General features: G+C 33.0%; 5 protein-coding genes and 1 long non-coding RNA gene across 6 annotated transcripts; all 6 read left to right on the top strand.

The window, feature by feature from the left end:
• Positions 1 to 7,452: 7,452 nt before the first annotated feature.
• On the top strand, positions 7,453 to 9,693 carry LOC104751842 (putative WRKY transcription factor 59). The gene is made up of 3 exons (XM_010473888.3): positions 7,453 to 7,813; positions 7,939 to 8,094; positions 9,283 to 9,693. Exons 1-3 carry the CDS (start codon positions 7,590 to 7,592, stop codon positions 9,500 to 9,502), a joined length of 600 nt encoding a protein of 199 aa, XP_010472190.1. The 5' UTR covers positions 7,453 to 7,589; the 3' UTR covers positions 9,503 to 9,693.
• A 3,656-nt stretch (positions 9,694 to 13,349) lies between these two features.
• On the top strand, positions 13,350 to 14,630 carry LOC147925929 (uncharacterized). Its single transcript, XR_015584961.1, has 4 exons — positions 13,350 to 13,467; positions 14,012 to 14,090; positions 14,197 to 14,293; positions 14,390 to 14,630. It is a non-coding gene; the product is annotated as an uncharacterized LOC147925929 (long non-coding RNA).
• A 753-nt stretch (positions 14,631 to 15,383) lies between these two features.
• Positions 15,384 to 17,291, top strand: LOC104751841 (ras-related protein RABG2-like). The gene is made up of 7 exons (XM_010473887.3): positions 15,384 to 15,859; positions 15,976 to 16,002; positions 16,127 to 16,226; positions 16,308 to 16,454; positions 16,547 to 16,627; positions 16,729 to 16,880; positions 16,967 to 17,291. The coding sequence occupies exons 1-7, from the start codon at positions 15,804 to 15,806 to the stop codon at positions 17,037 to 17,039; spliced, it is 636 nt and encodes a 211-aa protein (XP_010472189.1). The 5' UTR covers positions 15,384 to 15,803; the 3' UTR covers positions 17,040 to 17,291.
• Positions 17,292 to 20,018: 2,727 nt separating this feature from the next.
• LOC104751839 (putative ATP synthase 24 kDa subunit, mitochondrial) lies at positions 20,019 to 22,607 on the top strand. The gene is made up of 7 exons (XM_010473884.3): positions 20,019 to 20,300; positions 20,706 to 20,799; positions 21,102 to 21,246; positions 21,407 to 21,517; positions 21,801 to 21,947; positions 22,062 to 22,184; positions 22,277 to 22,607. The coding sequence occupies exons 1-7, from the start codon at positions 20,262 to 20,264 to the stop codon at positions 22,338 to 22,340; spliced, it is 723 nt and encodes a 240-aa protein (XP_010472186.1). The 5' UTR covers positions 20,019 to 20,261; the 3' UTR covers positions 22,341 to 22,607.
• Positions 22,608 to 22,740: 133 nt separating this feature from the next.
• On the top strand, positions 22,741 to 24,616 carry LOC104751838 (uncharacterized). The gene is made up of 2 exons (XM_010473883.2): positions 22,741 to 23,085; positions 23,184 to 24,616. The coding sequence occupies exons 1-2, from the start codon at positions 22,780 to 22,782 to the stop codon at positions 24,459 to 24,461; spliced, it is 1,584 nt and encodes a 527-aa protein (XP_010472185.1). The 5' UTR covers positions 22,741 to 22,779; the 3' UTR covers positions 24,462 to 24,616.
• A 1,187-nt stretch (positions 24,617 to 25,803) lies between these two features.
• On the top strand, positions 25,804 to 26,066 carry LOC104751836 (uncharacterized). The gene has a single exon (XM_010473882.3). The coding sequence runs from the start codon at positions 25,805 to 25,807 to the stop codon at positions 26,039 to 26,041; it is 237 nt and encodes a 78-aa protein (XP_010472184.1). The 5' UTR covers position 25,804; the 3' UTR covers positions 26,042 to 26,066.
• The last annotated feature ends 636 nt before the right edge of the window (positions 26,067 to 26,702 follow it).

The following is a 26,702-nucleotide window of genomic DNA, read 5'->3' as shown; positions in this document are numbered from 1 at the left end:
CTTCTTCCCCTTCATCGTTTCCTTCTTCTTCTCCATCGCTTGATTCCACAGGAGTAGATCTCTCGTTATCTCCTCCTTCTTCATCATCTTCTTCTCGATTACTTGATTCCAGAGTACCGGATTTTGCTTTCTCTCCTTCCTTCTCATTTTCTCCTTCGACCATCGGATTGGGTTCCTCCGAAACTGGAGTTTCACTTTCTCCTTCGACCACCGGATTGGGTTCCTCTGAAACTCGAGTTTCACTTTCTCCTTCGACCACCGGATTGGGTTCCTCCGAAACTCGAGTTTCACTTTCTTCCGCCACCGGATTGGGTTCCTCCGAAACTCGAGTTTCACTTTCTTCCGCCACCGGATTGGGTTCCTCCGAAACTCGAGTTTCACTTTCTTCCGCCATCTTACTCAAAGCTCTCTCTCCTCCTATTGTCGCCGGACTCAAACCCGACACACCTACTTTCGGCGAATCGGATTTTGCTTTCGAACCACCATCTCCTTGTGAGATATTTTTTTCTTTCAAACGATCACTCCTCCTAAAACGATCCCCCCCCCCCCCTTGTTTTCACGATCTTCTTACTCGATTTTTGGTTGATTGAAAGAAAACGAGAAAACCCTAGTTCTACAGTTTTACCCAAATCGATTCAAGTTTCCCGAATAAAGAGAGAGCGGTTTTAAACACATAAATTTTACTGTTTTTTTTTTAAAAGATTCAGTTTTTCGGGTCTTAGATCCGATTTCCTTTGGTTGGGTGGATACTACCCAGGTATTTTTTTGTAAATATCTTAGTTTTCTTTGGACAATAGAGTAAAACACCACTATCTCGATTTAAAAAAAACAAAAATAAAAACCAAAAAAGAGAGGAAGTTTTAAGATTGTCAGAACTCTTTTAGGGGCTCCTCAGACGAAAACTCATTAAAATTTGCCTCTTTACAAAAATTTTCTTTTTTAATCTCATAAATAAATGTAACATAACCTTTACAAAAATAACTTGAGATTTTGTTTCAAGTTACATTAATATTATATCCATTTAAAGTTCTTAAAGATAATTAAATTTAATTCCCTGTCAAAGATTTTATTTTTAAGAATATACAAATATTATATGTACTTAATTGGGTTTGACCTATATTAAATAATTATGTGCATGGCATGATATAGGAAATCACCTAATTAATATTTGTTAATCTAGTAAAATTTCCAGGAAATTAAATGCTATTACTTTAGGCTATTTAAAGGAAAAAAGCATTACAAAGTATCATTGACTAAGTTATATATATATATAGTTACAAAAATATGCATTGTGCTAGTTAGTTATCAATCTCTTCAAACCTTTAATATTTCAAAAAACTTTATAATTTTGTTGCTTAAGATGGAAGACTTCCGAATAGACGGTGATATGATCATATCAAAAACGCTAACACGTACTGATGTCGACCAACACGGACTTCTTCTCTTACCCAAACACCAAGTGCTCTCCGTCTTAAAAAAGATGAAAGATGTTACGATCGAGAGTTTGCAAAAGGGTATTGAACTCGAAGTTCTAGACACCGTTAAAAAAGCTCTGTACCATGTTGTCCTAAAATTCAGAAACACCACCAATGACTATATTCTCGCATCAGGTTGGAGCGATATGAAGTGTTCATTAGACCTCAAAGAAGGGGACAATATCAAATTATATTGGGATTACTTGAATTACAAATTCATTATTCTCAATTGTGAATACAGCTTAATCTCCCCATTTTTATAAAAATGATGAAGCGTATATGTTCGCTAACAACATCCTTAAGTTGTATCAATCCTTTATATCACCATATATAACCATATGTTCCTATTTTAAGTTGTATCAATCCTTTATATCACCATATATAACGATAACTATCTTTAAATGTAATCATTTGCAAAAAAAAAAAAGAAATAAAAATGGTTGTTCAAATTTGAGATTGAACAAGAGAGATGATCTTTATGGAAAAGTAAGAATTGAATGATTGAAAATATGAAACATAACCTAACTTGTTATGTACAATTAGATTCAACTATGAAACTTAACCTAGCTCACTTGTTTCAGGTTTCATGATCTTTGTTTACTAGAATTCACGGATAGTTTATATTGCATCTAGGATTTCTCAAATGATGTTTCATTTATTAATGATATTTCTTACAAAGTTAACAAAATTGATAATATTTTCCTTCTTTTAGTTTATGAGACCAAGCATCTCTTAGCAACTGTGACTTTGAAGAACCTCAGATCTGCCAAACGTCAATGGCATGGAGGCGACATGGGTAGAGCCATGATAATTATAACATGATGGGGTTACATGTCATTGACATTTCTACATACATATCTTTCCCCCAGATACACAGGTCGACGTCACAGGTGACAGGTTAATCGATAAATATCTTTTTAGAAAGTTTAAATGCAATTTATGTAAATATTTTATTAAATTTCCATTGAACCAACAATAAATATTATTATATGTTTGGATTTAAAATTACAACATTATATATTATAAATTCATTTGCCATAAGATTGTTTTAGTTTAACAAATTAAATTATACATGAAAATATTGGAAGGCTTCAAAATCCAAGATTTGTTTTTCATTTGATTAGCTTTATCACATAATTAAAAAAGTTTAAAATCTCTTTTGGAGGATAATTTAATAACAAAAATATATTGCTACAAATACCACACACAACTAATTTATATATATATATATGTACAAAAGAATTGTAAAATCGTTTCCAGTAAATTGTTAGCTGTTTACATCAAAATTGTAAGTTTCAAGAATAAATTAGGTTAAATTAGTTGCGTGTGGTATTTGTAGCAATATGTTTTTGTTTAGGAGTTTAGGAGTTTAGGATAACACAAACCTAAAAAATGGAATTATATATATGATAAAAATGGAAGACTAATTCAAGCAAGTCTCATATTCGTTTTCTCTTTCTCTCGAAAAGAGTTTGTCCGCAATCTGCTCTCTAATTTCTTTGTATCAGACATACGGGTGCTTGTCTGCTGAGAGAAAACTCCGGCGGTTTGTGGTTCTTATCCCTTGGCAAAATTTCATAAACCGCCTTGGATTTCTCTTAAATCTTTATATCTTACCGGGACAATGAATTCGATGGTATACTATGGTGTTGTTCGACAATGGTTGGATCTAATAGTGTTTGTGTTTCTCCAAACGTAACATCAGTCTTAGGCCTTAACAAAAGAGATTCATTTACAATTTGATTGTAATTCTATTGACTGTTTGATGGAATTATGGCTGCATTAATTTGTCTTTTGCGGATTTAGATGTCAATAGTAGTACATGTGGGCTTTGTTAACTATTGGCGACAAAATTTGATTAGTATTACTCAATTTGGTGGTTGAGGCATGTGTTACCGATGTTTATAGATGAAATTTCATGAATACTAGAAGATCATGCATCTGCAAATGATACGACAAAGCTATTTGTGTTTACGTTGAAGAGAAATATAACATACCTAATGCAATAATTGTGAAGGAGTTCAATATTTCCTTGGCAATATGTTTGTGATAATCTTTTAATACCAGTGAAGTTTATTTGTTGAGAAAAATCGAATATAAATTTATTTATTTTCCCGATGTTCCATTTATTGAAATTTAAGTTCTTCTCCCCTCATCCAATTTAACTAAAGGACGCCGTCAATTGGTTGATTCTTGTCCATATCTAATGAGTTGACCCCTCGTAATTTTATGGTCAAGGACGTCCATTATGGGCCACTTCTCATTTTCTTCTTGTTGAAAAATGCCACTTTCTCATTGACTCGCATATTTATTAAATTTTACATCACAGCTAACTTATTTTTAACTATTAGATTTTTGGGGGATCAAACAGTAAAAATCCACTATGACTCATGGATGATGGTAGCTTATCAATATTTTTATGATAATTCTTTTAAATATTGAATACAAAATTATTGTTAAGATTTCTAGATAAAAAAGACTCTATCTAACACCATACAAAGAATTTTGAACTTGTTGAATTATCACTTGTATATAAAGTTCAATATTATAACCTTTTCCAACTCCTGCCTATATTCCCCGATGAAAGTCATATATAATACAGTTAAAATATAGGGATGACATCGATATCAAGTGGATTCGAGTTTATTACAATAATAACAATCAAACAGAGTCTAAAATACACCTAAAGAGAGGTGAAAATTGCGGTTTTGGTCTTGTCAATAATGTTGACCAAGTTATTTCTTTGGCGAATGAGTCAACATGACTAAGTCACATAGGAGACCGACTATGTCTAAACTATGGCCTTTGCATTTCATTCTGATACGTGCGTAAACTTATGATATGTACTACGTACTACTAACCTGTACTAACAAAACAGAAAACAATTAACGTTGTTATTTAAACTTAAAACTTGTAATATTTATTGCATTAGTTGTCACGTTAGAGCCAACTACCACGTTATAATGATGAAAAATGATCCGAAACCAAAAGCAGGTCATATATATAGTCTCGTCCGAAGCACCACTTGAACCAGCGACCTTTAAGCGTTTGTCATAGATCTTTACTATTTGAGCTATTTGCTTACTAGCTAGACATATTATTCTACTTAAGAATTTAAGTTTTCTTTAATATCTATGAATCTATATTTTTTTTCCTTATGATAAAAGTTCACGGTAACACGATAAATTTTTTGTGGAACCGGAAAGTACAACTTAAAATTCAGATTATTAATAGTTTGATGAATGAATCAGACTTTAATTAGAGGTTAACAAGTACTTCAACTAAGAACACAAAAAAATAAAAGCCAAATCTTTTTTTTTCCGCTGGTAAGTTTCTCGTGCATGACACAAAACCTCAAGTTTTCACGTGGAAACCACGAGGTTCGTCGATCAAACCGGTGCTTCCCACAACAACGACAAAAGCTTCATTATATACTATAATATTTTGTTTTTATACATTATTTTTACTTACCTCCACGGCAAAATTGGTTCACGGAAAATGAAGTGAGCATGGTGACGTATCTTATCTTACGTCATTTTCCTTCGACCTTCTTCAGTAGAGAGGTTAATTGTAAAGTGATTAACTAGCAATAAGATACACTTATAATCTCAATACGCAATTAGATATTAATAGTTAATGTAGCAACAATTACGTCTCGTATTGGTCGTTCCAACTTTAAATTTAAAGTTTATATTTTAAATATAAAATATGTGTATAAAAGGTGCGTTTCCTACATAGTTACAGAACTAGTCGCACTTTACATGAATCACATGATAGCTTTTAATCGGCATATTCCAGAATTATTGTTTTTTTGTTAAAAAGATATATAACTAACCACTGGCAAATACTATGAGAAAATCATCAATGATGGTAATCAGTTTTTTTAGAAAGCATTATTAACCACAAAGCCGTCTATATAGTGTTACCCTAATTTGAAATAATTATCTAATTTCCCTTTAAATGTGATAGGTGTTAACGACGTCAACGTTACGTTTGTTTATATATTGATTTGGCAACGCATGCAAAGATTGGTGTTTGGCCATAATTAATTAAAATGTTCGACTAACTTGCCTCATAAGGCTATTAGTATATACTACAATAAAACAAAAAATGAAACTACTTGCCCAATACGTTTAAGATCCGTAAAAAAAATAGAATCTGAGCTATAAGATATCTTCTAAATACAATAGAACCTCTATAAATTAATACTCGGTAAACTATATAATTTCTATAAATTAATAAATTTCTCCAGTCCCAAGTTGAGACTAGTGTAATTTTGGACACTATTAGATAATATAATAAAATAATAATTTTTTTGAAAATCCTTTGTAAATATATGGTCCCATCAATAATATAAATTAATAATTATATAGATATCTAAAATATGTATATATCGACACATTAATTTTTATTAGAGTTCATTTTTGATATTTTTACTGTATAAAAATCTTTGAGTGCTATCGTCAAAATATGATAATAGTTATTTTCATTGTAATTGATTTTATAAAAATATTAGTTATAACCATTAAATCTTATTTTTAATGTTTTTTACCAAATTAGGAAAGTCTCTCTATAAATTAATAATTATTAATTTATCTAGAAATTAATAGATTTTCCTGGTCCCAATATTATTAATTTATAGAGGTTACTGTATATAATACAATAGAACCTCTATAAATTAATACTCGGTAAATTAATAACCTCTATAAATTAATAAATTTTTCCGGTCCCAAGTTGGGACTAGTGTAATTTTGGACACTATTCGATAAAATAATAAATTAATATATTTTTTGAAAATCCCATGTAAAAATATGGTCCCATCAATATCATAAATTAATAATCAAATAAACTAGTATATATATATATATATCTAAAATATATATATATATATATATATATCTAAGAAAATCTAGTGAAATATGAATCTATTGTTGTTTGTTTGTTCTTTAATTTGCATTCTTGTTGGAGAGCATCTATAATCTTTCTGACTGCATCAAAAACTTATGGTGTTGTCTTCTCAAATCGCATCTAAAAATTGTAAAAAGTTCTTGACGCGATAATTGATTCTTTACGTGTAACTGGTTCTAAAGGTACCGTCATATCTTTTTCAACTATATCATCACCTTAAAAAATAGTAGTAGCAATTTCTTCTAAACTCTGAATTTCTGATAAAAAAAATCTTTTCATGAATTAATATTTTATTAATTTATCGATAAACTAAAATTTCTATAAATCAATAAAATTGCATGGTTCCTACCTTATTAATTTATAGAGGTTCTACTGTATTTGTCTTTTATTAGGCCAATTAAAAAAAACTGATGAGACGTGGTCTCAAAGTGAATTTTGTTTTCTAATATATAAATAATATATTCCATATCCCTCTCAAGTTGATAGCTTTTATCGGCTAATATTAAACTGAATCCCATTCGATTAACCATTAACAAAATATCTCTACTTAAACCACCTTAGTTAGATTAGATCAAACTCAGCTCCATATATATATAACATATTTATTCCATGACTTTTTATTTGTATTGGTTCATATTCATATCTTCTAAATGGATTTAAAATTTATTAATTAACACAAATAATAAGTAACATGTTAATGAGAGCTAGGATTTCGGTAAGGCTAGCTACATCCACTCGAAATCTAGCTTTGGTTAAATTTGATTAATCAGTGGCATATTATTATGAAGGGACCCCTGATGTTACATGCATTTTTTTTACTCCAGAAGTTGATTGGATAACACTTCAAAAACCTTTTCTTAAAAATCAAACCTTAAAGATGTAAAAAGGTAAAATTTCCCACTTTTATGGGTGCTTTATTGTTAACTTAAATAAATGATAATAATAAAGAAAAATCACTTGTCGCTATAGCAATTCTATCGAAGAAGTTTCCTTGAATATGCGCACGAAAGTAGCCATGAAAGTTATTTTTACTTATTTAAAAGCAAATAGACTTTTATTCTATTTTATTAATTATATAATTATTTTTCCTTAGATTTGCAGTATAAATAAACAGTATCAGCCTAACAAATATATCTCCTCCTCTTAGCTTCAACAGCCGAAAACACTAAACAAGGTTCTTGGAAAAGAAAAAAGGAAGAAATTAAAATGAACTATCCTTCAAACCCTAACCCTAGTTCCACAGATTTCACTGAATTTTTCAAATTCGATGATTTTGAGGATAGTTTTCATATGATCATGGAAGAAATCGGCCGGGAGGACCACTCTTCGTCGCCGACTTTGAGTTGGACTTCATCGGAAATATTTGTGGCTGCAGAAATCACAAGTCCGCTTCAAACAAGCCTAGCTACCTCACCTATGAGCTTTGAAATGTAAGTCAACTTTTTATATCATACATCTTAGCATAAAGCTAGTTGTTGGTATATGTTATTATAAGTGTGATTTTTTTTTTTTTAATAACTGTGATATTTATCAACTGATGCTTTTATAAATATAGAGGTGAGAAAGATGAGATCAAAAAGAGGAAGAGACACAAAGACGATCCGATTGTTCACGTGTTCAAAACGAAATCAACTGAAAATTTTGCTTTAGATGACGGATATAAATGGAGGAAATACGGCAAAAAGCCAATAAGGGGCAGTCCATTTCCGAGGTAAATCATTAATTCTAACTTCTTACTTTTACTTGGTTACCATAGACATATACTTGACTAGTACGTACATACAAACTTGTTTTTAAAGATTATTCGACAGGTTGGATTATTCTAGTTTTTTTTTTTTTTTTTTTGGATTATTTTAGTTTGCATATATGCGGCATGTTGATTTGAGTATTACAAATTGCAATCAATGTTTCGACTTGATGAATCTAGAAGAATGCATCTCTTAAAGCGTAGAATAGTTAAATGTCAAATGGACAACTTGAGACAACTACTATAGTCGAGGCTGAAAAGTTTTACAACTTAATTACTCCTCCTCTTTTCGCATTAAGTTAATCTGTTAGTTTAAAGACAGATAAACTCGCATCTTTTTCTTCATTTTCTTTGCTAAAAGACATACAAAACCTTGTTCATCGGTTTACCAAATTTTAATCATGATATATTCATTGCATAACTTACACAATTAACAGTATCAGGTTAAAAAACAGTATTAGCTAGTTTCTGACTACAAAATCCTATTACATATAGAAATGAAACTTTTGTTTTGATAATCACTACAATTATAAGAATAACACTCCTTTCTGAGTTTCGACTAGTAAGTTGAACATGAATTTGTATATTAATAGTAAAAAAAACCTTCACTCAAACTTTGCATGTGTAGGTGGTGTATAATATAGAATAGAGTCAGTGTTCCCTCTTTAGAGGAGGTGTTTCTTGTCCTAATGACCACATGCATGTTTTTATATGTATGTCTATATATGTGTTGAAGCCAACATGTATATATACTATCACCAAAAATATATACGTCTCAGTGTTCGTTAGTGTTACTTGTATTTAGTTCCATGTGGACCATATATTCTGGATACTTAATAAGGCAATGAGACATAACATCTACTAGTGAATAGAAACTAATTAGTGTCTAATTAAAAAATAACTAATTAATTGTCACAAGTTGTGATATACTCTTATAACAATTAACACTTGAGATTATCATAATTCATGAGTTCCTTTTTGTATGTTACCTTTGATATCAAGTTGACATATAAACGACGATATTGTTAATCGTTACGCCAACAATTATTGGACCACACTATATATTGTAATCAAACTGTTACATTATAAATTAAATCTTATAGAATCTCTTATTAGAGATTTAATTAATTATAGTGCTCATTTTTTAAATAGGCATTATCACAAGTGTTCAAACCCAGATTGCAACGTGAAGAAGAGGACCGACAGAGATACGAACAATCCAGATTACGTATTGACAACGTACGAAGGGATACATAACCACCCAAGCCCTTCTGTAGTTTATTGTGATTCAGACGACTTTGATCTTACCTCTCACAACAACTGGTCCTTTAAAACAAATACGTATAGTTTCTCTCATTCTGCTCCAAATTGATCATAGTTACTAAGTTTGTGTATATGGTTTATATCATCATCCTAATCACGCATCACGCGTTTATCCACATATACCTTGTTGGGTCGATTTTGTAATGTATTGAATTGGTGGAGGTGTAATGGAAGTCGTCGATCATCTTGTATGTAACTAATTGTACCTTTTTAAAATATAGTAACTAATTTGTACATGAACCTCTTTAATGTGCTACAAGAAACACATATTTTCTGACTTCGAATTTCTGAGTCTCTGACAAACGGATTCAGTAATTTAAAATAACTACTAAAAATTTATTGAATTTGTTTAAAAAATATCTGACGGATTCATTCAAAATATATAATTTAAAACCATTTGTTAGTAGTATTCGAAATTTTTTAAATCCAAACTTCAAAATATCGGTAAGGTACCAATTGGTAGCCGTTAAAGCACTAAACTTAAAGTTTCTTTTTTTTTTCTTTTTTCAGAACTTAAAGTTTCTTTAAAAATTAGAATTAAAAATAAAAAAAATCTAAAAAAATAATAATTTAATAAATTTTCAGGCTATCGAAAATATTTGCCTGTTGAAACCCACAAAATAAATTTAAATCCTCTCCTATACGGCTATACCATGTTTCAACGGATTTTAAATGTATGTATCCATCAATATTTTGATTATTTAACCTGTTTTACCCAATTTAAATATGTTTCAGTCATTTTTAGTTTAAATTATTTTGTTAACTTAAAAAAAAAAAGTTCCTATGAATTTATTTTTAACTAGATGGACCTTTTACCCATATTTGACATAAAACCTAAAAAGGCTATAGGCATATATATGGTTGCCTCAACCGTCTTTAAGTGATATTTTATCGAGGTAAAAAAAGAAGCTATATTTTGTCATACTAGAGCTGAAAACCAAAACAATTAGTTAAAGTTTATCTGTATTTTTTTCTGCATTTTAAACTTATAAGGCAATCAACCAAGAAAATTACCAACGATATATACATCATGCAATATCATTTGTTTTCTAGATATTAATATTTACTAGTTGTCTACGTGACATGACATGAATTGTATTAATCTAATCATCTATACCTTTTATTTTCTTATATGAATCAAAACTTTCATCTGGAACAAAAATGACTTATGTATCTACTCTTGAGAAAGTTTGGTAATTAACGTTTTATTATGTAATGTACTCCAAAGATTTGTGGAAGGTTGGAACAATGTGTTTGATCTGAAATTAATTCGGTCATCTTTTCAACTTCAGGGAGTGACACCCTTAATGTGTCTTTGGTTCATCAACATCTTATTAGCGGCAAAATGTTTTTCAATCACAATCATTAGGATAAGGTACGAAACTATGCAAACACTAATTAGTTGCGATTGGTAACAACGTATCGCTTTTGCTGTAATTAATCATTAAAACAGTATAAAAAATTATACAAAAAGGTATTTTTAACATTTTTGTACCACGCTTTTTACCTGGTACACTACGTAGTTCGTACAGACTTATATACCACTAGGCACTAACCAGTCCTTTTATCCGTTAAAAAATAAAAATCTTGTACCGCTTTGTGTTACAAACTTACCGTGAGATTTATCATCTTAGTGAATTTTTGCTTATAATATTTTGTTTCTCTGAACATGTCTTATGTTCCTCAAGGCAACGTTACCACCATGTGTTTTGTTGCGTAATGATGTGTGCACACTTTTCTAACATATAAGTTGGAGCAAACTATATTATTTTATCTCATAGAAATCTTAACCGTGATTGAGGCAAAAATTTAACTTTATCTTTTTTTACTTGGTCTAAGATATTTTTAAAAGAAATTCCTTTAAATACCACTAAAAAAGTTTTTTTTTACAAAAAAATCCACATTTTAGTTTTTTTTCCAAAAATACCATATTTTAATTTTTTTTCCAAAAATACCACAAACACAAAAAATTAATTTTTAAGGATGTAGAATTTTTGTTTTTAGATTTGGGTTGACACATTTAGTTTTAGGGTATAGTTTTTAGGGGTAAGGTTTAATATTTAGAATTTAGGAATTAGTTTTTAGTATTAGAACTTTAGTTCATTTATGTGGTATTTTGGAAAAAAAAATACATTTTAGTGGTATTTTTGGGAAGAAAACTAAATTGTGGTATTTTTGGAATAAAAACCTATTTTAGTGGTATTTATGACAATTGCCCTATTTTTAAAGGGTATTTAAACTAGTAAAAAATAAATGATTGTATATTTATATAGAATTGTCAAATTGTGAAAATTAATATACATAGATTCTGAAACAACATGTTTTATCATTTGATTTGAATCCTTCTATTTTTTCACTTTCAAATCCATTCAAATCCATTTAAAATATAATGTGGATTTTGAAATTGAAAAACAAATCATTAAATGAATAACATGAGATTTTAACAAGTATTTATAAATCATAGAACCAATAACACATAATTTTGATAAGTATTTTGAAATCAATGATTGAATAACATACGATTTTGTTTGTATTTCTAAATCCATTGAAATCATAGAACCAATAACTCCCTCTCTCTTTTTATATGTTTTAATAATTTTTGGAAAATTGATATGATTTATTGTAAAATCCCACATAAACCATGAGATTTGGATTTATATATTTTGAACTAAAAAATCTTCTTGAATCCTTCAAAATCATTGAAAATCAAATCCACAAATTGTTTCAATAATTGTGGATTTTAAGATATACTTTTGAATCATTAGTATTTTGAACACTAGATTTCATTAGAGATTTTAAAATCTATAATTAAATAATATAGAATTTGTAATATTTTTTATAAATCCCTTCAAATGAATACCCCCCCCCCCCCCCCCTAAATCTCTCTTCTTCTGATCAACAAGAATAATATTGCATACCTTCTAATCTTTTTGATGGTGAAGATGATATTGCTACGTTCTGTTTCATGAACAATTGATAGTTGCTCATGCGAGGAGACACTGGAATAAGTACTCACGCAAAAGACTCCCAGCAGAATCAAAAACCGAGTGACTCGAAACACTTGTCATGCGAAAACTCTTCACCCATGATCACGGCATGGGTATATAACCCCTTCCGTTGTGGCCTGGAGACTCACTCACTCTCACGGGTAATGTTACTTTATTGCTCGTGACTTACTAGATGGAATGTCTAATGCTGTGGTAAGCACTCCTCATTTATTTATTTTTTCCTCATGTAAATTCCTATTTTTTTATTTTTAATAAAAAAACATTATAACAAAAAATTTACTAAACGAAATTTATTACCTCGTTGATCTCTTACCAATTGTTTGCTTTCATTTTTTTCTTATCATATAATTAAAACGGCAAGATTAAAAAATCTTGGGTATATAGAATTTGTTTTGGAATATAATTTTTTAAACCTGAAAACCAACATAATTTAATTTTAAGTATAACCATTAAAATTACTAACTACTGTAAAAGCCATTTGTCATAAAATTTTGCATGTATTTTTTTTTTTTTTTGGCATCAGCTACACTATTTTGTTTCTGAAACCCCTAAATTACAAAAAAAAAACATTCTATAGAAACTGGATTCTGATTTAGTGGTTTCTATTAATAATAATAATTATTATTAATTATGATGTATTGTGACCATTGGCATGTTGAGAGAAGAAAAGGAGCTTATACTATTCTCCCCCTCCTCCTTAGACCTTCTCCAACGGGAGGTTCATATAGGGATTGTTAGTGTTTTGGGAGAAAAAAATAAATCAGAAGAAAAAAAAAAGGATAAGAGAGCTTCTTATATATTATACCCAATTTTGATCTAAGAGGCGATACGTGTCGTCGTTCTATTGGACAAACAAAATAATAGAAAAAGGAAAAAAAAAATTGGGTCGATCTAATTTTATTTCTTTTCCTCTCTTTCTCTTTCTCTCACCATTGAAGTCCCGAAACGGTGATTTGTGTTTGGAGTTGACTCAATCGGAAGAGATTGAATCAATTGGAATCAGAGGGTAAGTTTCTCAATACAATAGACTATAATCCCGATTAGTGTTTTATGATTAGGGTTTATTTGATTTAGGATCACAATTTAGGGTTAATTGATGTTTGTTGAAAAATTTGGGTTCTTCGGGTGGATGTGTTCCGATATGATCCATATTTTTGGTAGAAGTTGTCTTTTTAATGTTTGATTAGGAGGAAGCAGAAAAGATTTGGTGTTTATGTGTTCTTCCAGTTTAAAGTGATGCCCATGATTGATAAGTGATGCTTTAAACAGATGTGGGTATTTTTTTTGTGGTTGATCCAAAGGTGCAATTTAATTCAAGATAAGGGCATGCTATGAATCTCACTCAATGCCAATTTTTTAGTGGAAACCTGTTGTCTTTGTGTATACATGTGTTGCCATATTTTTGAGAATTGTTTTTAAGTACAACATTTTCTGATTCTTAGTTGGTGTTGGCAATGCAATGTCACCTACAAAGACACGAAGAGTTAGCAATCATTCTACAAAGCCTGTAAATTATATAACACTCGCCTTTTCCTTTTTGTTCAATTTAGGAACTTTGTTGGCATGCTTTCTATTAAGGAGTTGATGCTAAGATGATCCCTTCTAGTCTCATGTCTAGCCCACATTGTGGTATATGTGTATATTTACACCTACCTGTTTGCTATTTGTTAGCTGATAATGTTTTTTAAAAAATGTCAATGGCAACAAATTAAACTGCATTTACCCAATCATGCAGGGCTCTTGTGATTTTTGGGACCACAAAGGCAGCTGACTCTGCCATGTCGCAGTTAACTGAAGAGTGTTTGATGCTACCTGGCCAAAGGTTATCCGAGGTCTGCTTTTTCTTCTCTTCTCAAAGTAGACTATGAACATATCTTTTTGGTGCCCTTCCCAGTCTTTATAACTTTTTTTTTCTTCACCAATTGTAGATACAAGCCAAGGAGATTGACATCCTCAAGCCCATAAACCAACAATGAAGCAAAGGAAAAAATCCCTTCTCTTAACAACAACACAAACGAACACTTCTCGGTTTTGGTTTAGTTTTTGGAATGTAGCTGATGTAATCCCATTTGTGTCATTTAGGTAGCAACAATATTTTCAAAATAAGAGACCCATAATTATATACTACCATTGGAGGATATAATTTAATTAAAAGATCGGTTCTTAGAATTTAAAACACTACATAATTAATTTATAAAAAAAATCAAACAGTGTTTATGAACCTCCAAATTTGAACCTCCATTAGCCTTGCTCTTAGATTATTAATTTATCATCATATACTAGAAAAATTTATATGTTTTGACAGCTACATGATTTGTCATGTCAACAACCACCAAATGCAGTTATGAGATATTGTGAAGGCAAGCACGATCTGGTCGACACCTTATCAATAAATGTCAAAATGACATCTCCATTATCTAATATCTGCTTTCTATTTCTTCATACTTTTTCATTATCTTGTTTTTTTTGGGCAAACAAACACCTGTTAATTATCTATTTCGTTTCTTATATCTGGTAAATATCACAAAAATTATATACTAGTTAGAAATTTACACAATTTTCCCACTGGCTTAGATTATCTTGTTAGTCATAAAGAAAAAGAAAATGACAAAGTTGATCATCATATGATTTGACATTATTTTTATTTTTTTACCAAATAGCTGAAAAAAATATAATTTAGAAACTTTGACATCTCATATGAATGTTATTATTGGGTTATTAATCTACTACTATATAAGCGAGTTGTCCACACACATATTCATTGACTTTTAATTCACAGCGAAAGAGCCATAAACAAAAATTCATATACTATTTTTTTTGTTTACAATTTTTAACCAAAAAGAAATATTATATTTTGCCAATCATGAGCTAATTACTAATGACTCAGCGACCAAATATAGACACAGTTCAATGAAAATTGTCAGAAAAACAAAAGACAACTCAATTCTCCTGTAAAACTAATGATTGAAATGGAAAATAAAAGAAAAATACTGAAAACTATTTTTTCTTGTCAATAACAATTAAATTAAAGAAAAGGTCTAGAGAGTTTTAGATTCGGGTTCGTATTCGCTGGCTTGGCCTAACTATTTTGCTTTTAGTTGGCAAAGGATTCACATGGCTTCTTCTCACATCAATCCAATATCATAACACGTGATCACTTCTTCTTTTCTTTTGTCCGTTTCCCTTTTTTTCCTTTTCTCCCACAAGACAGAAGAAGAAGAAAGATTATCAAGACCCGATCTCTCGTAGACTTTTTTGTCTCAGTCCAAAAACCAGAAAGAAACTTTTCCAACAACAACAAAAACAAGAACAATCTCGTAGATTCTTGAGCTTTTCTTGACAATGGATCCTTTGAAGAATAGAACATTGCTTAAGGTCATTGTTCTTGGAGATAGCGGGTAATTAATTTCTCAGATTTCCTAAACGATCTTGTTCTTGATAACCTTGGATACTAATCGAGGGTTTATTTATTTTTATGTTTTTTTTTGTTCTAAATCTTTATTTATATATGCAGGGTAGGCAAAACTTCATTGATGAATCAGTATCCTTGTAAAAAACCCACCACAAAACTTATTGATTAGTTCAAAACATTTCGGTTTGTTTTTTTTAGTTAAGTCTCTGTATTAGATCTGTGTTTCTGCGGTAACCTTAACTTGTGACTTAAGATACGTGTACAAGAAATTTAACAAGCAATATAAGGCCACGATCGGAGCAGATTTCGTCACCAAGGAGCTTCATATAGAAGAAAAATCTGTCACTTTACAGGTAACTAAATAAATCAATTTGTTTCACGATTAATCATTCTTCGATGCTGAAATCGTATGAGACTCTGTTTTTTTCCTTCAGATATGGGATACTGCAGGACAAGAGAGGTTTCAGAGTCTAGGAGCTGCGTTCTATAGAGGTGCTGATTGTTGCGTTCTTGTGTACGACGTGAACAATCTCAAATCTTTCGAAACTCTCAAGAACTGGCACACCGAGTTCCTTAAACAGGTTTTAACCCTAAAGTTTCTTTTCTTGTTCAAGAAGTTACATTTACCACGAAATTTTTAACCGCTTCGGTTCCATTTTTTAATATCTTCTAGGCAAATCCAATGGAACCTGAGACATTTCCCTTTGTTTTGATCGGGAACAAGACCGATGTAGATGGTGGAAACACCCGAGTTGTAAGCCGATATTATTATTCATAAATCTCCTCTTCAAAACCATTAAAAAAAAAAAAAAAAAAAAAGAACCCTAAATTCCGCAATTATATATACTTATGCAGGTTTCAAATAAGAGAGCCATCGAATGGTGTAGCTCAAAGGGTAACATACCGTACCATGAAACCTCTGCGAAGGAAGATACCAATGTCGATGAAGCTTTTTTGGGTGTTGCACACATTGCTCTCTCCAATGAGCATAAACAGACCAATGACATGTTAGTTACTATAACAGTTTTGATTCATAGTATATAGCTCAAGGTTTCATGTTTGATTTTTTTTGTTTTGTTTTTTGAATTTGCAGATATCCTAGAGGTGTATATGACTCTGTTACGGATATTATTGATCCAGATCAGTCCAGGAATTGTGCTTGCTGATTCATATATAACACATCTGATCAATAATATCGAGTCCCCAGCACTTTTCTTATCAGCCTTTGTTTTTGGTAACATTTTTTTTAATTGCTTAAATATCAATGATAGAGGTTTATTAACGGAAAATAAAAACAATTGGTATATGCTACGTTCTGAGTGTTTTGATTGATGTAAAGCATTAATTAATTTATATTGAATTTCTGTAAAACTTTTGTATTTTTTTTTTGGTTTCAATGTTAAGTAATTTCTGTAAAACGTGTTGTTGATACAACTCATACAATCACTGGGTCACTTGATTTTGTTCTACCTATTTTCCATTTGATTGTGATTTTTTTTTTCTTTAACGCTATATATATGTTTGCCTGTTTAATGCAAACAAATTTTTAGTCTAGTCTTTCCACATCCACGCGCGCAACAACTTTTTTCAATGCTCTTTTTTATAAGCTCAACTTTTTGTATTTCTCCTTAATGTCCTATTTTTGGCTCAACGAATTGTCAGTTTTGTATTAAATGAAAACAAAAAAAAAACACTCTTCTTCTTTTGTGCAAACATTATGTTTGAAATATAATCTTTAAACCAAAATACAACAACCAAACTTTGCTCTTTCATTTTTAGTTGCAACTCATTTTCAAATATGTAATTATGTTAAGCATTATGTAAATTTCCAACTCAAAAATTAAATGACAATTGGTGTTCATTTCAGTAGGAGATTCATATCATGTAATTTTCAAGATGATCAGTTTCCAGTTTATTTCGAGTCTAAACTTTAATATTGGCACAACATATATTACTCTTGTCCACCGACAATTAATTTCAAGGAAGTTGGTTGTCGGAGAATGTTGTTGTTGCAAAATTTTAGGTAAGCATTAATAGGTTAGAATGTTAGATAGTCGTTGGGCCGGGAAACAAACTTAACTCAAATTACTTCCTTGATGGAGCTTGATTCCTATTATCAAGTTCTTGATACATGGATCAATTCTTAAAGAAATACCATGGTCCATGGTCATGACGGCTTTTGTAGTATAAAAAAAAAGAAAAAGAAAAATAAAAATAAAAGAGTTTGTCTTTCCAATGGGCAATGGTATTGTGATGCGTATAATAAGAAAACAATATGACTAGACGGAAAGCCAAATATTCCAAAGAAGTAGCCCGGAAAGCCGAAAGGGATAGTCGAGTTTGTACCAAGTATGGAAGCAATCACGTGCCCAAATTGACATATGAAAAGCTTCGAAAGGTGGTTCAAGGAGTAAGATTGTTTCTTTCGGACTGAATTGGAGATCTTCGGGAGGGATATGTAGTTGGAAACTTGGACACACTTATTTGAAACCTGCATAAGTACATATAATATTAATAGTACTATATATGGAAAGTAAATAATGATTTGGTAAATCATGAAAACGACAAAGTAAATGAATTAAAATGGTTGAGCGAATGGCTAGTGATATATTGCATCATTGCATGATCATGGATATAAAGAGGATGATATAAGTGATGGGCTTGGCCGCTTGGGGTTGGGAGTTGAAGTTCGTGGTGAGTCCGAAATGTCTTAATTTTGTTAACAACGTACCCAATGTCTGAGTTGTGTCAAAATATGGGTTAGAAGTTAGAACTTAGAGTCAGAGCGGTCGCTAAGTTTTCTAAGACCAGTAGACCACAATAAAAAAAAAAAAATGTACGCTGAATTTTTTATTTTAATTTAAAGTTTTGTTTAAAGAAAAACAAAAACAAAAAAATTATACATCCTCGCTATTCAAACGGGGGTAAATTGCTCGTAACTAACTATGATTATACCACTAGACTAAATAAACAATAATTAAAAAAAAGCCAAATTTTGCTTATAATATATAGGACCACAAGCTGATGTTTTATTGATTTGGCCTATGGGAAGGCTCTGGTTAAAGCCTTAGACTCCTAGAGGGCTAGACGACCAGAATATGTCTAATCATGGGTTCAATAATAATGATTACTAGAGAAAAAAAAATCCTTCTCCATAAAGAAGGGTTCGGATTTATAGAAAATATGTGCAGGTTCTCTAGTCAGATCAAGATTTAATTCAAATGGAAATGTGACACTTGAGTATTATCACATTTTTGTTATAGTTCGGCAGCTAGTTGGTAAACGAATATGAAAGTAAGTGCTTTAACAAAAATAGAATCATACGTAAGAATAATAACAATTGTTTACAAGGATGATATAATTGGTTGCATACTACTGTACTAATCAACTTTATGTTTCTATCCTTTCTAAAACTATGAGTTACTTGAGTAGATCGTATTTGTTTGTAACATAGTAACATGTGTGAAAGAACTAGATGATGTCCAATTCCTAAACACGAGACCTTACCTTTTTTAGGATTACCTTTGGTTCATTAGAGGACCATTTTAGGAGTAAACAGGATAGGCATTTGTCGTATATTTAAAGTTAAATTTTAAATATTTCTTAAAATAAAAGAACCCAATTTTAGGAAAAAATAATTTTATCAAGAGGTCTTACATTTTATTTTATTTTTAGTTTTGCCGAAGACCCTCCCCATACATTATAAAATATGTCTCTAGAGAGTGAGTTAATTTGGGGTAATAAAAAAAAATCTGAGTCTATTTGTATAGGTCATTGACCATTCTTATTTTGGATGTGAATAGTTGCAGCGGACAAATTCGTCGATAGATTAGACTACTATCTATTTACCATTTATCAAGCATAGTCTAAAAAACTGAAACAAAACCGCAGCAAGCCAACTGCATATCGTTTTTGCATACAAATAGAGTTGATCTGCATCAGTTTGTTGTCCGCCTTAAAAATAGAACGGTCCAGACAGATTTGGCCGTTTTGACCGCAGTTACCATTCAGACCCTTTATGTGTATATTCTATTTTTCTTTTACAACATCATATTAAAATATTTTTCTTGTTTTATTATTTTGAAAACAAATTAGCTATACAACTTTTTTTATAAGTATTATTACTACAAAAACTCAACAAAACTGAATTCAAATAATATATTTGTGAAGTGTTTGTAAATAATAATAAGACTACAACAATTCAGATATCCGGAATAAATCTGAGCCGTTGATGGTAATCAACGCTACAGAATGAAGCTGGACTCCGTAAAAGAGCGAGCGACTGGACTAGTTGTTACTTTCTTCTGCTCCGTCTCAGATAGGGATCTCAAAACACACCTCAAACCCTAATTTCGTCAACTCTTCACAGATTCGATTCGATCGAGCAAATGGCGTACGCTTCTCGCTTCCTCTCCAGATCTAAGCAGGTATTCATACTTTCTCCCTCGATTCTTCTCTTCTATCATCCAAATCCAAATGCGAACATCTGCTTATCTTTTCTTTTTGATTCTCCCTTCTTCGGTTTTTGTTTGATTTCTTCTGGGTTCTATACGCGTCTTCGATGCGATTATGTGATTTGTGTGAGATTATGGATTTTACGGTATCGATATCACCGAATCACATCTTATGGTGTCCCATTTCAATGTCATTGTCGAAACTTTTGTTATCTTCTAGAGTACAATCTCGCTCGATCGGAGAGTTTGTTTAATCGAATGATTAAGTTCCCAATAACGATGAGATGATTTGCAATTGCGAGAAGTCTGGTCATTTTGCAGCATCAGAATATCCTATTCCATTGATTAGCTGCAACTTATCTAACTCTCATTATGCAGCTACAGGGAAGTCTGGTCATTTTCCAGCAGCAGCATGCTATTCCAGTCAGAGCCTTTGCCAAGGAAGCTGCTCGTCCAACATTTAAAGGAGATGGTATTGTGATAAAACTGATATCTTTTGAGTTTAGCATCTCGAGATGAAATTGTGTAGAAAAACTATATTGGTCAATGTAATATAATCTTGTGAAACCCAGGCCGTGATTGGTAGGACTGTTGTTCTGCTTAGTTGTCTTGTGAAGAAGTTGATTTATCTCTTCCCTTCTCTGTTGAATTTATATGTATCTAGTTTTTATGATGGGTTATTTTCAATGTGTTACTGAAATTTGTAGTATGTGTTTAGAGTGGACAAGCACTTCTGTGTACTATTATTGACTCGAGTTTTACACTTTTTGACAGAGATGTTGAAGGGTGTCTTCTTTGATATCAAGAACAAATTCCAGGCTGCAGTTGATATTCTCCGAAAGGAAAAGATCACCCTTGCTCCAGAGGACCCAGCTGCGGTAAAACAGTACGCAAATGTTATGAAGACCATCAGGCAAAAGTAAGCCTCTTGCTGCTCCTTTCTTGGATGTTTGTTATTTAGCTTGGATGTATGTTGATGGGATTTTCCTGGTTTTACCTCTCTTATTTCGCTGAAGCGAATTTCACATATGTTTCAACCTTGTTAATTTGGTTCCTTTTCCTGTGTTTTTGGTATGCAGGGCAGACATGTTCTCAGAATCCCAACGCATTAAACATGACATTGATACCGAGACTCAAGATATTCCAGATGCTCGCGCATACTTGTTGAAGTTGCAGGACATCCGCACCAGGTTGGTGTTAGACTTCGAATTTGTTTCAGTCATTCTTTTGGTTGGTTTGCCCTCACCCGTAAAGTTGCACTTCTTGTGTTAATCAAAGTAATTCTATTATATTGGAAGAACAGAAGTATGATCCTCTAATATCTTCAATGTGATTGTTCAGCAAATTACTTTAAAATTGCGTCATCGTAACTATCTTCCTGTTTCCCTCTTTGTCCTGCTATTGTTTGCAACGTAATGAAAATTGCTAATAACAGTCTTTGAGTTATTCTTCTGCTTGTAATATATCTTGCAGGAGGGGGCTTACTGATGAGCTTGGTGCTGAGGCCATGATGTTCGAGGCTTTGGAGAAAGTTGAAAAGGACATAAAGAAGCCTCTCCTGAGAAGCGACAAGAAAGGAATGGATCTTTTGGTTGCAGAGTTTGAGAAAGGCAACAAAAAGTATGTAAACATTCGTCAACGACCCATACAAAACAAGAACAAATCTCAAGGCTCATTGTATTGATTTGCATATTATAACTAATGTGCATGTTTGCATCTCATTGATCTGAACAGGCTTGGGATTAGGAAAGAAGACCTTCCTAAATACGAGGAAAATTTGGAGATCAGCATGGCCAAAGCACAGTTGGATGAGCTGAAGAGTGATGCTGTTGAAGCTATGGAATCTCAGAAAAAGAAGTAAGTTTTCCTATTTGTTTCTCATTTATCAAATCTTTTTGATCTCAATCTATGTCATCATAACATGATGTGGGATTTGTGGAAATATTCAGGGAGGAATTCAAGGATGAGGAAATGCCCGATGTGAAGTCTTTGGACATCCGTAACTTCATCTAAGGTTTGAACCTGAGAAACATTTGATTTGTTGTAAGAAAAGGCAGAAGAAGATGTTTGCCTAGAAAGAGAAGATATCGTTCCCCTTACTGCTTCTGTTTTTGGTTTGGCAAAATTAATAAGGTCACACCATGGATTTGAATACCAAATACCTGTGGTTATATTTACGCTTTGAGATTTTTAGACACAAACGTGGTTTCATGTTTTTGATAATGGTGATAAATGATACTTTTTGAGAGATGCTTAAATAAAACAAAGTTTTATGACAAACCGAATCAAAAGTGTAATTTTGCTTAAACCAAGATTGGGATTTCTCTACTACTTTCTAAAATCTGGTTGAAGGAACACAAATTTTCAAACCAATCATAAGTAAACACGTGGCTTGTTTATGTATAATTAATAAAAGGGTGAGAGAGAGAGAGACCGTTAGTGTGTATTCGCCATGGCGATTTCTCTCCGAGCAACTTCTTTTCCCCGGACGAGAGAGTCTTCTCCTTTCCTCAACCGGTTTGTCACTCGTCGAGCTGCGTTCTTTAAAGTTAATTTCTTCCGGAAGTCTCATCCTTTGGGTTTAGATGACGCACCAGTGGGTTCCCGTTCGAAAACCATTGTTCGTTCGGTTTTGGAGACGGAGAAGAGTACGAAGACAGAGAAGTCTGAGCCTCCGGTGAAATTGATTGCTCTCGTCGGTAAAGGAGCAGTGAGCCCACTCAAATCCACCTCTTGGGAAGAAGTTATGCTCCACACTGTAAGTAATTTGTCTTCTTCTCTCCCTCGCTTAACAATTTGTGGTCAATTTGGTATAATTTTGATTACAATCTTTTTTTTTTTATCTTTCATTAATAGGCAAGAAGACTGAAATGGGTTGATGAAGGATATGAAATGCTTGTCTTTGATGATGAAATCTTGAGTTCAAATGATCAGAGAGCTTTGACTCTGAAACAGGAACTGAATCAGACTGATATCTTGGTTTTAGTTGCTGTTACTAACTCGGAATCTGTGAATTGGGTTAAGGAAAACTCTAAAAGCATAAACAACATGATTTGCTTTGAGTCTTCTTCAGATTTGATGAACAGGCTTGGAGGGACTGATATTGGAAGCGTTAACAATAAAGATAAAGAAGCAACAGAGGTAGTGAAGACGGTGGGAGATGCTTGGGAACGTCGTAACTCTGATGATATAAGATTCTGTCTGCTTGTCATCATCAACGCTTACATAAGACCAGTTCCTGTGTTGCAAAACTTGAGGTCTAAAGGGTTCTCGACGCTTACTTGTATGGTTAAAAACTGTGGACCTCAGATTTTGAACTGTCTTTTGGATCCGAATTGTCGGAAAGCGCTGCAGTGTTTGAACCAATGTAGTCCTGTGGATCAGGTGTGTAGCTACAGATGTATTGCTTCTTACGAGAGTCCATACTTTGAAGCTTTCTCTCTTTGTGTGCTACAGAAACACAATTGTCTCGAATTGGATGCAAAAATCCCTGATAAGCCTTATGTGCCTCCCATGAAGAGTTTCCGAGGGAAGGAGTTATGTCATGAGACCGCAGAAGACTTGTTTGTTGGATGGTTAGGGGAATTGGATTGGAGCTGGCGTGTCGTGGCTGGACAAAACCCGGCTTATGATCAGTTTCCATGTCAGTACCAGCTTTTCTACAGAGGGAAAGGGAAGTTGTCGTTTTGGTATGAGCCCGTGTTTCAGGTGAGGACACTTGAAGAGAAGCTAGTGTGGAGAAGGAGGAGATACTCGGTGAAGAGAGGAAAGGTCCCTGCAACATTTCGTTTCAGCGTTTTGGACAATGGTGTGGTGTCAAATGAGTTTTGGACTATAGTGGATGTGTGTGATGATCTAAGTTGGGGGCTGTTCCATTACAATGGAGCAGCTCGTGTAGCGGGACAGTCTTACACAGGGGCTGTGCTCGTGACACCGGATGGTTCGTACCCGGCAGAGAAAGAAAAAGAGAGATTGCAGTCAGCATTGGAGAAATGTGGGATTAAGGAGTGGGAACTCTTTTCTGTTGATAACTGTTCTTGTGAAAATGCGCCATTGGGGATTCCACAAGGTTCTAGACTACATTCAGAAATCAGCATCACTAAGGAACCAGACTCGCAAGAAAAATTGAACTAATTTTGCACTGTTTTTCTTGTAAATTCATGTGTCCTTAAGAATATCATCGAATCCAATATTGAGTTATGACGAAGATAGTAAGAAATCCGTGTTAAAAAAAATGCAAACGTTTTCGCAAAGTAGTAAACTGTATAAACAACTTAGAGAAAAACAGTGGTACAGGCACACCAGCATCAAACTTGGCAGTTGGCACTCTGACAAAAGTAAACACAAATCAAATAAAAAGACATAACCTCTTCAGATAAGGAAAGAGCCTTACTTAGTAGTTCATAGAGAGAGGGGTGCAGTCAAAACTAAAACGAATACCGTTTGTTTTCGGTCATCTTCTGTTGGAACAAAGATAAAAATTAAATGAGAAGAAGTTGATTTTCATAATTAACTTGAGAATAAACAGATGTTGCGTTACCAAACTAAGACTCACCTCCTATGTTTTAACCGCCTCAAGAGATCACGCTCAATGTACATAAGATAGATGTCTCCTAATTGATCCTCTTCTGTTGCAGCTTCACGGTCATCCTGTATGACACGGAAGAAAACATTAATTTTGAAAGTTGAAAATAAAACGGAAAGAAAAAGACACGGAAGAAAACAAGATGACTAATTAAATTTTACCGTGGACATTATGCATTTGAGGTGAAACACGCCCCTGCAGTGTTTGCATGAATAGTGCACATTGGAGTAGTTATCTCCTGATTTTCTCCTAATCCCAATACTTTCCCCACAAAGGACGCATGAATCATCCCCGGAAATACGACGATGTTCTTCCACGAGAGTATGCTGATGTTTTTGGCCCTTCACATGTGATGGAAACCCAATACATTCTGCATGGACGTTGCTCTGTATTACTCAAACCAGTAATGGGCCTGCTATAGTTGAGCTCAACAAGGGAAGAGAAGTGGGCCTTACGACCAAACCAGAGCCCACTAAGTCTGTCCCACAAACTCTGCATCAAGACAGAGGATCTCTGCAGAACTGTGACGCAAATACTGCTCCTCAAATCAAGCTGAACAACACGGTCAAGCCTGCTCCCCTAATCAAGCTGAACAACCGTTATGATTGTCTCCTATCGCAAGATGCCTTCAGCAACTAGTCATATGTGTTTTATGACAACTCATCAATTATGCTTTATGCTTTCTGTCTATATAAAACGAGTGTAAATGTAATCCTTCTTCCTCAAGTTGAATAAAGGTTTTTACCATTATCTTCTTCATCAAGCTTTTCTCAAGATCTTCAAAGATCTTTCACAAGGTAGGTCTAAACTTCTGAACGACTGCCACGTCTTGGCCAGGTAGCTTGAGGGTATAATTTAGTTATGGTGTGGAAAAAAGGGGAAAATGGTAACAATGTCGGGAGCACAAGGAGCAGAGCCTATGGGGTCAAGAACGGCGACAACGTATGAGTCGGTGGAAGGAGGACAGAACAAGACGAAGCTTGATATAAAGTCGAAGGAAGACGAAGGTGGGATTCTAGTTGACAAGCTTCATGAAAAGGTCTCTGATGCTGCTGGTCTTGGCGGACCTGTCTTTGGTGCTGGTAAAGATGGCAAGAAGCAGGATCTTGGTGTTACCGGTACCGGCTAGATCTCCGTAAAATATGTGCATATGCGGTCCCTTCTAGTAATGTAATGGTAAGACATGTTTCAAGTAAAAACTAATCAATAAAAGTCTTTTTGGGAAAACTAATCAGGTCACGACGCTTGAAGAGAAGTTGGTGTGGAGAAGGACGAGATAATCGGTTAAGAGAGGAAAGGTCCCTGCAACCTTTTTGTAGCGTTTCAGACAATGGTGTGGTGTCAAATGAGTTTTGAACTATAGTGGATGTGTGCGATGATCTAAGTTGGGTACTGTTCCATTACAATGAAGCAGGTCGAGTAGCGGGACAGTCTTACACTAAAGTCTTGGCCACGTCATATTTTTCCTCACGTTTGTGTCTCATCAGGTACCAGACTCGGAAGACAAATTCAACTAATTTTGCACTGTTTTTCTTTTAAACTCATGTGCCTTTAAGAATATCATCGAATCCAATATTGAGATATGACGAAGATTGTAAGAAATTGGTGTTAAAAATGCAAACGTTTTCGCAAAGTAGTAAACTGTAAAAACAACTTAGAGTAAAAAAGTGGTCAGGCACACCAGCATCAAACTTGGCAGTTGGCACTCTAACAAAAGTAAACACAAATCAAATAAAAGAGACATAACCTCAGATAAGGGAGGAAGTAGCGTTTCTTAGTTCATACAGGGA

Source organism: Camelina sativa, chromosome 16 (genome assembly GCF_030686135.1).
Source record: "Camelina sativa cultivar CO46 ecotype springtype chromosome 16, ASM3068613v1".
NCBI lineage: Eukaryota > Viridiplantae > Streptophyta > Magnoliopsida > Brassicales > Brassicaceae > Camelina > Camelina sativa.
Note: the sequence above shows the minus strand (reverse complement) of the source record. Positions and strands in the feature narration are given on the sequence as shown.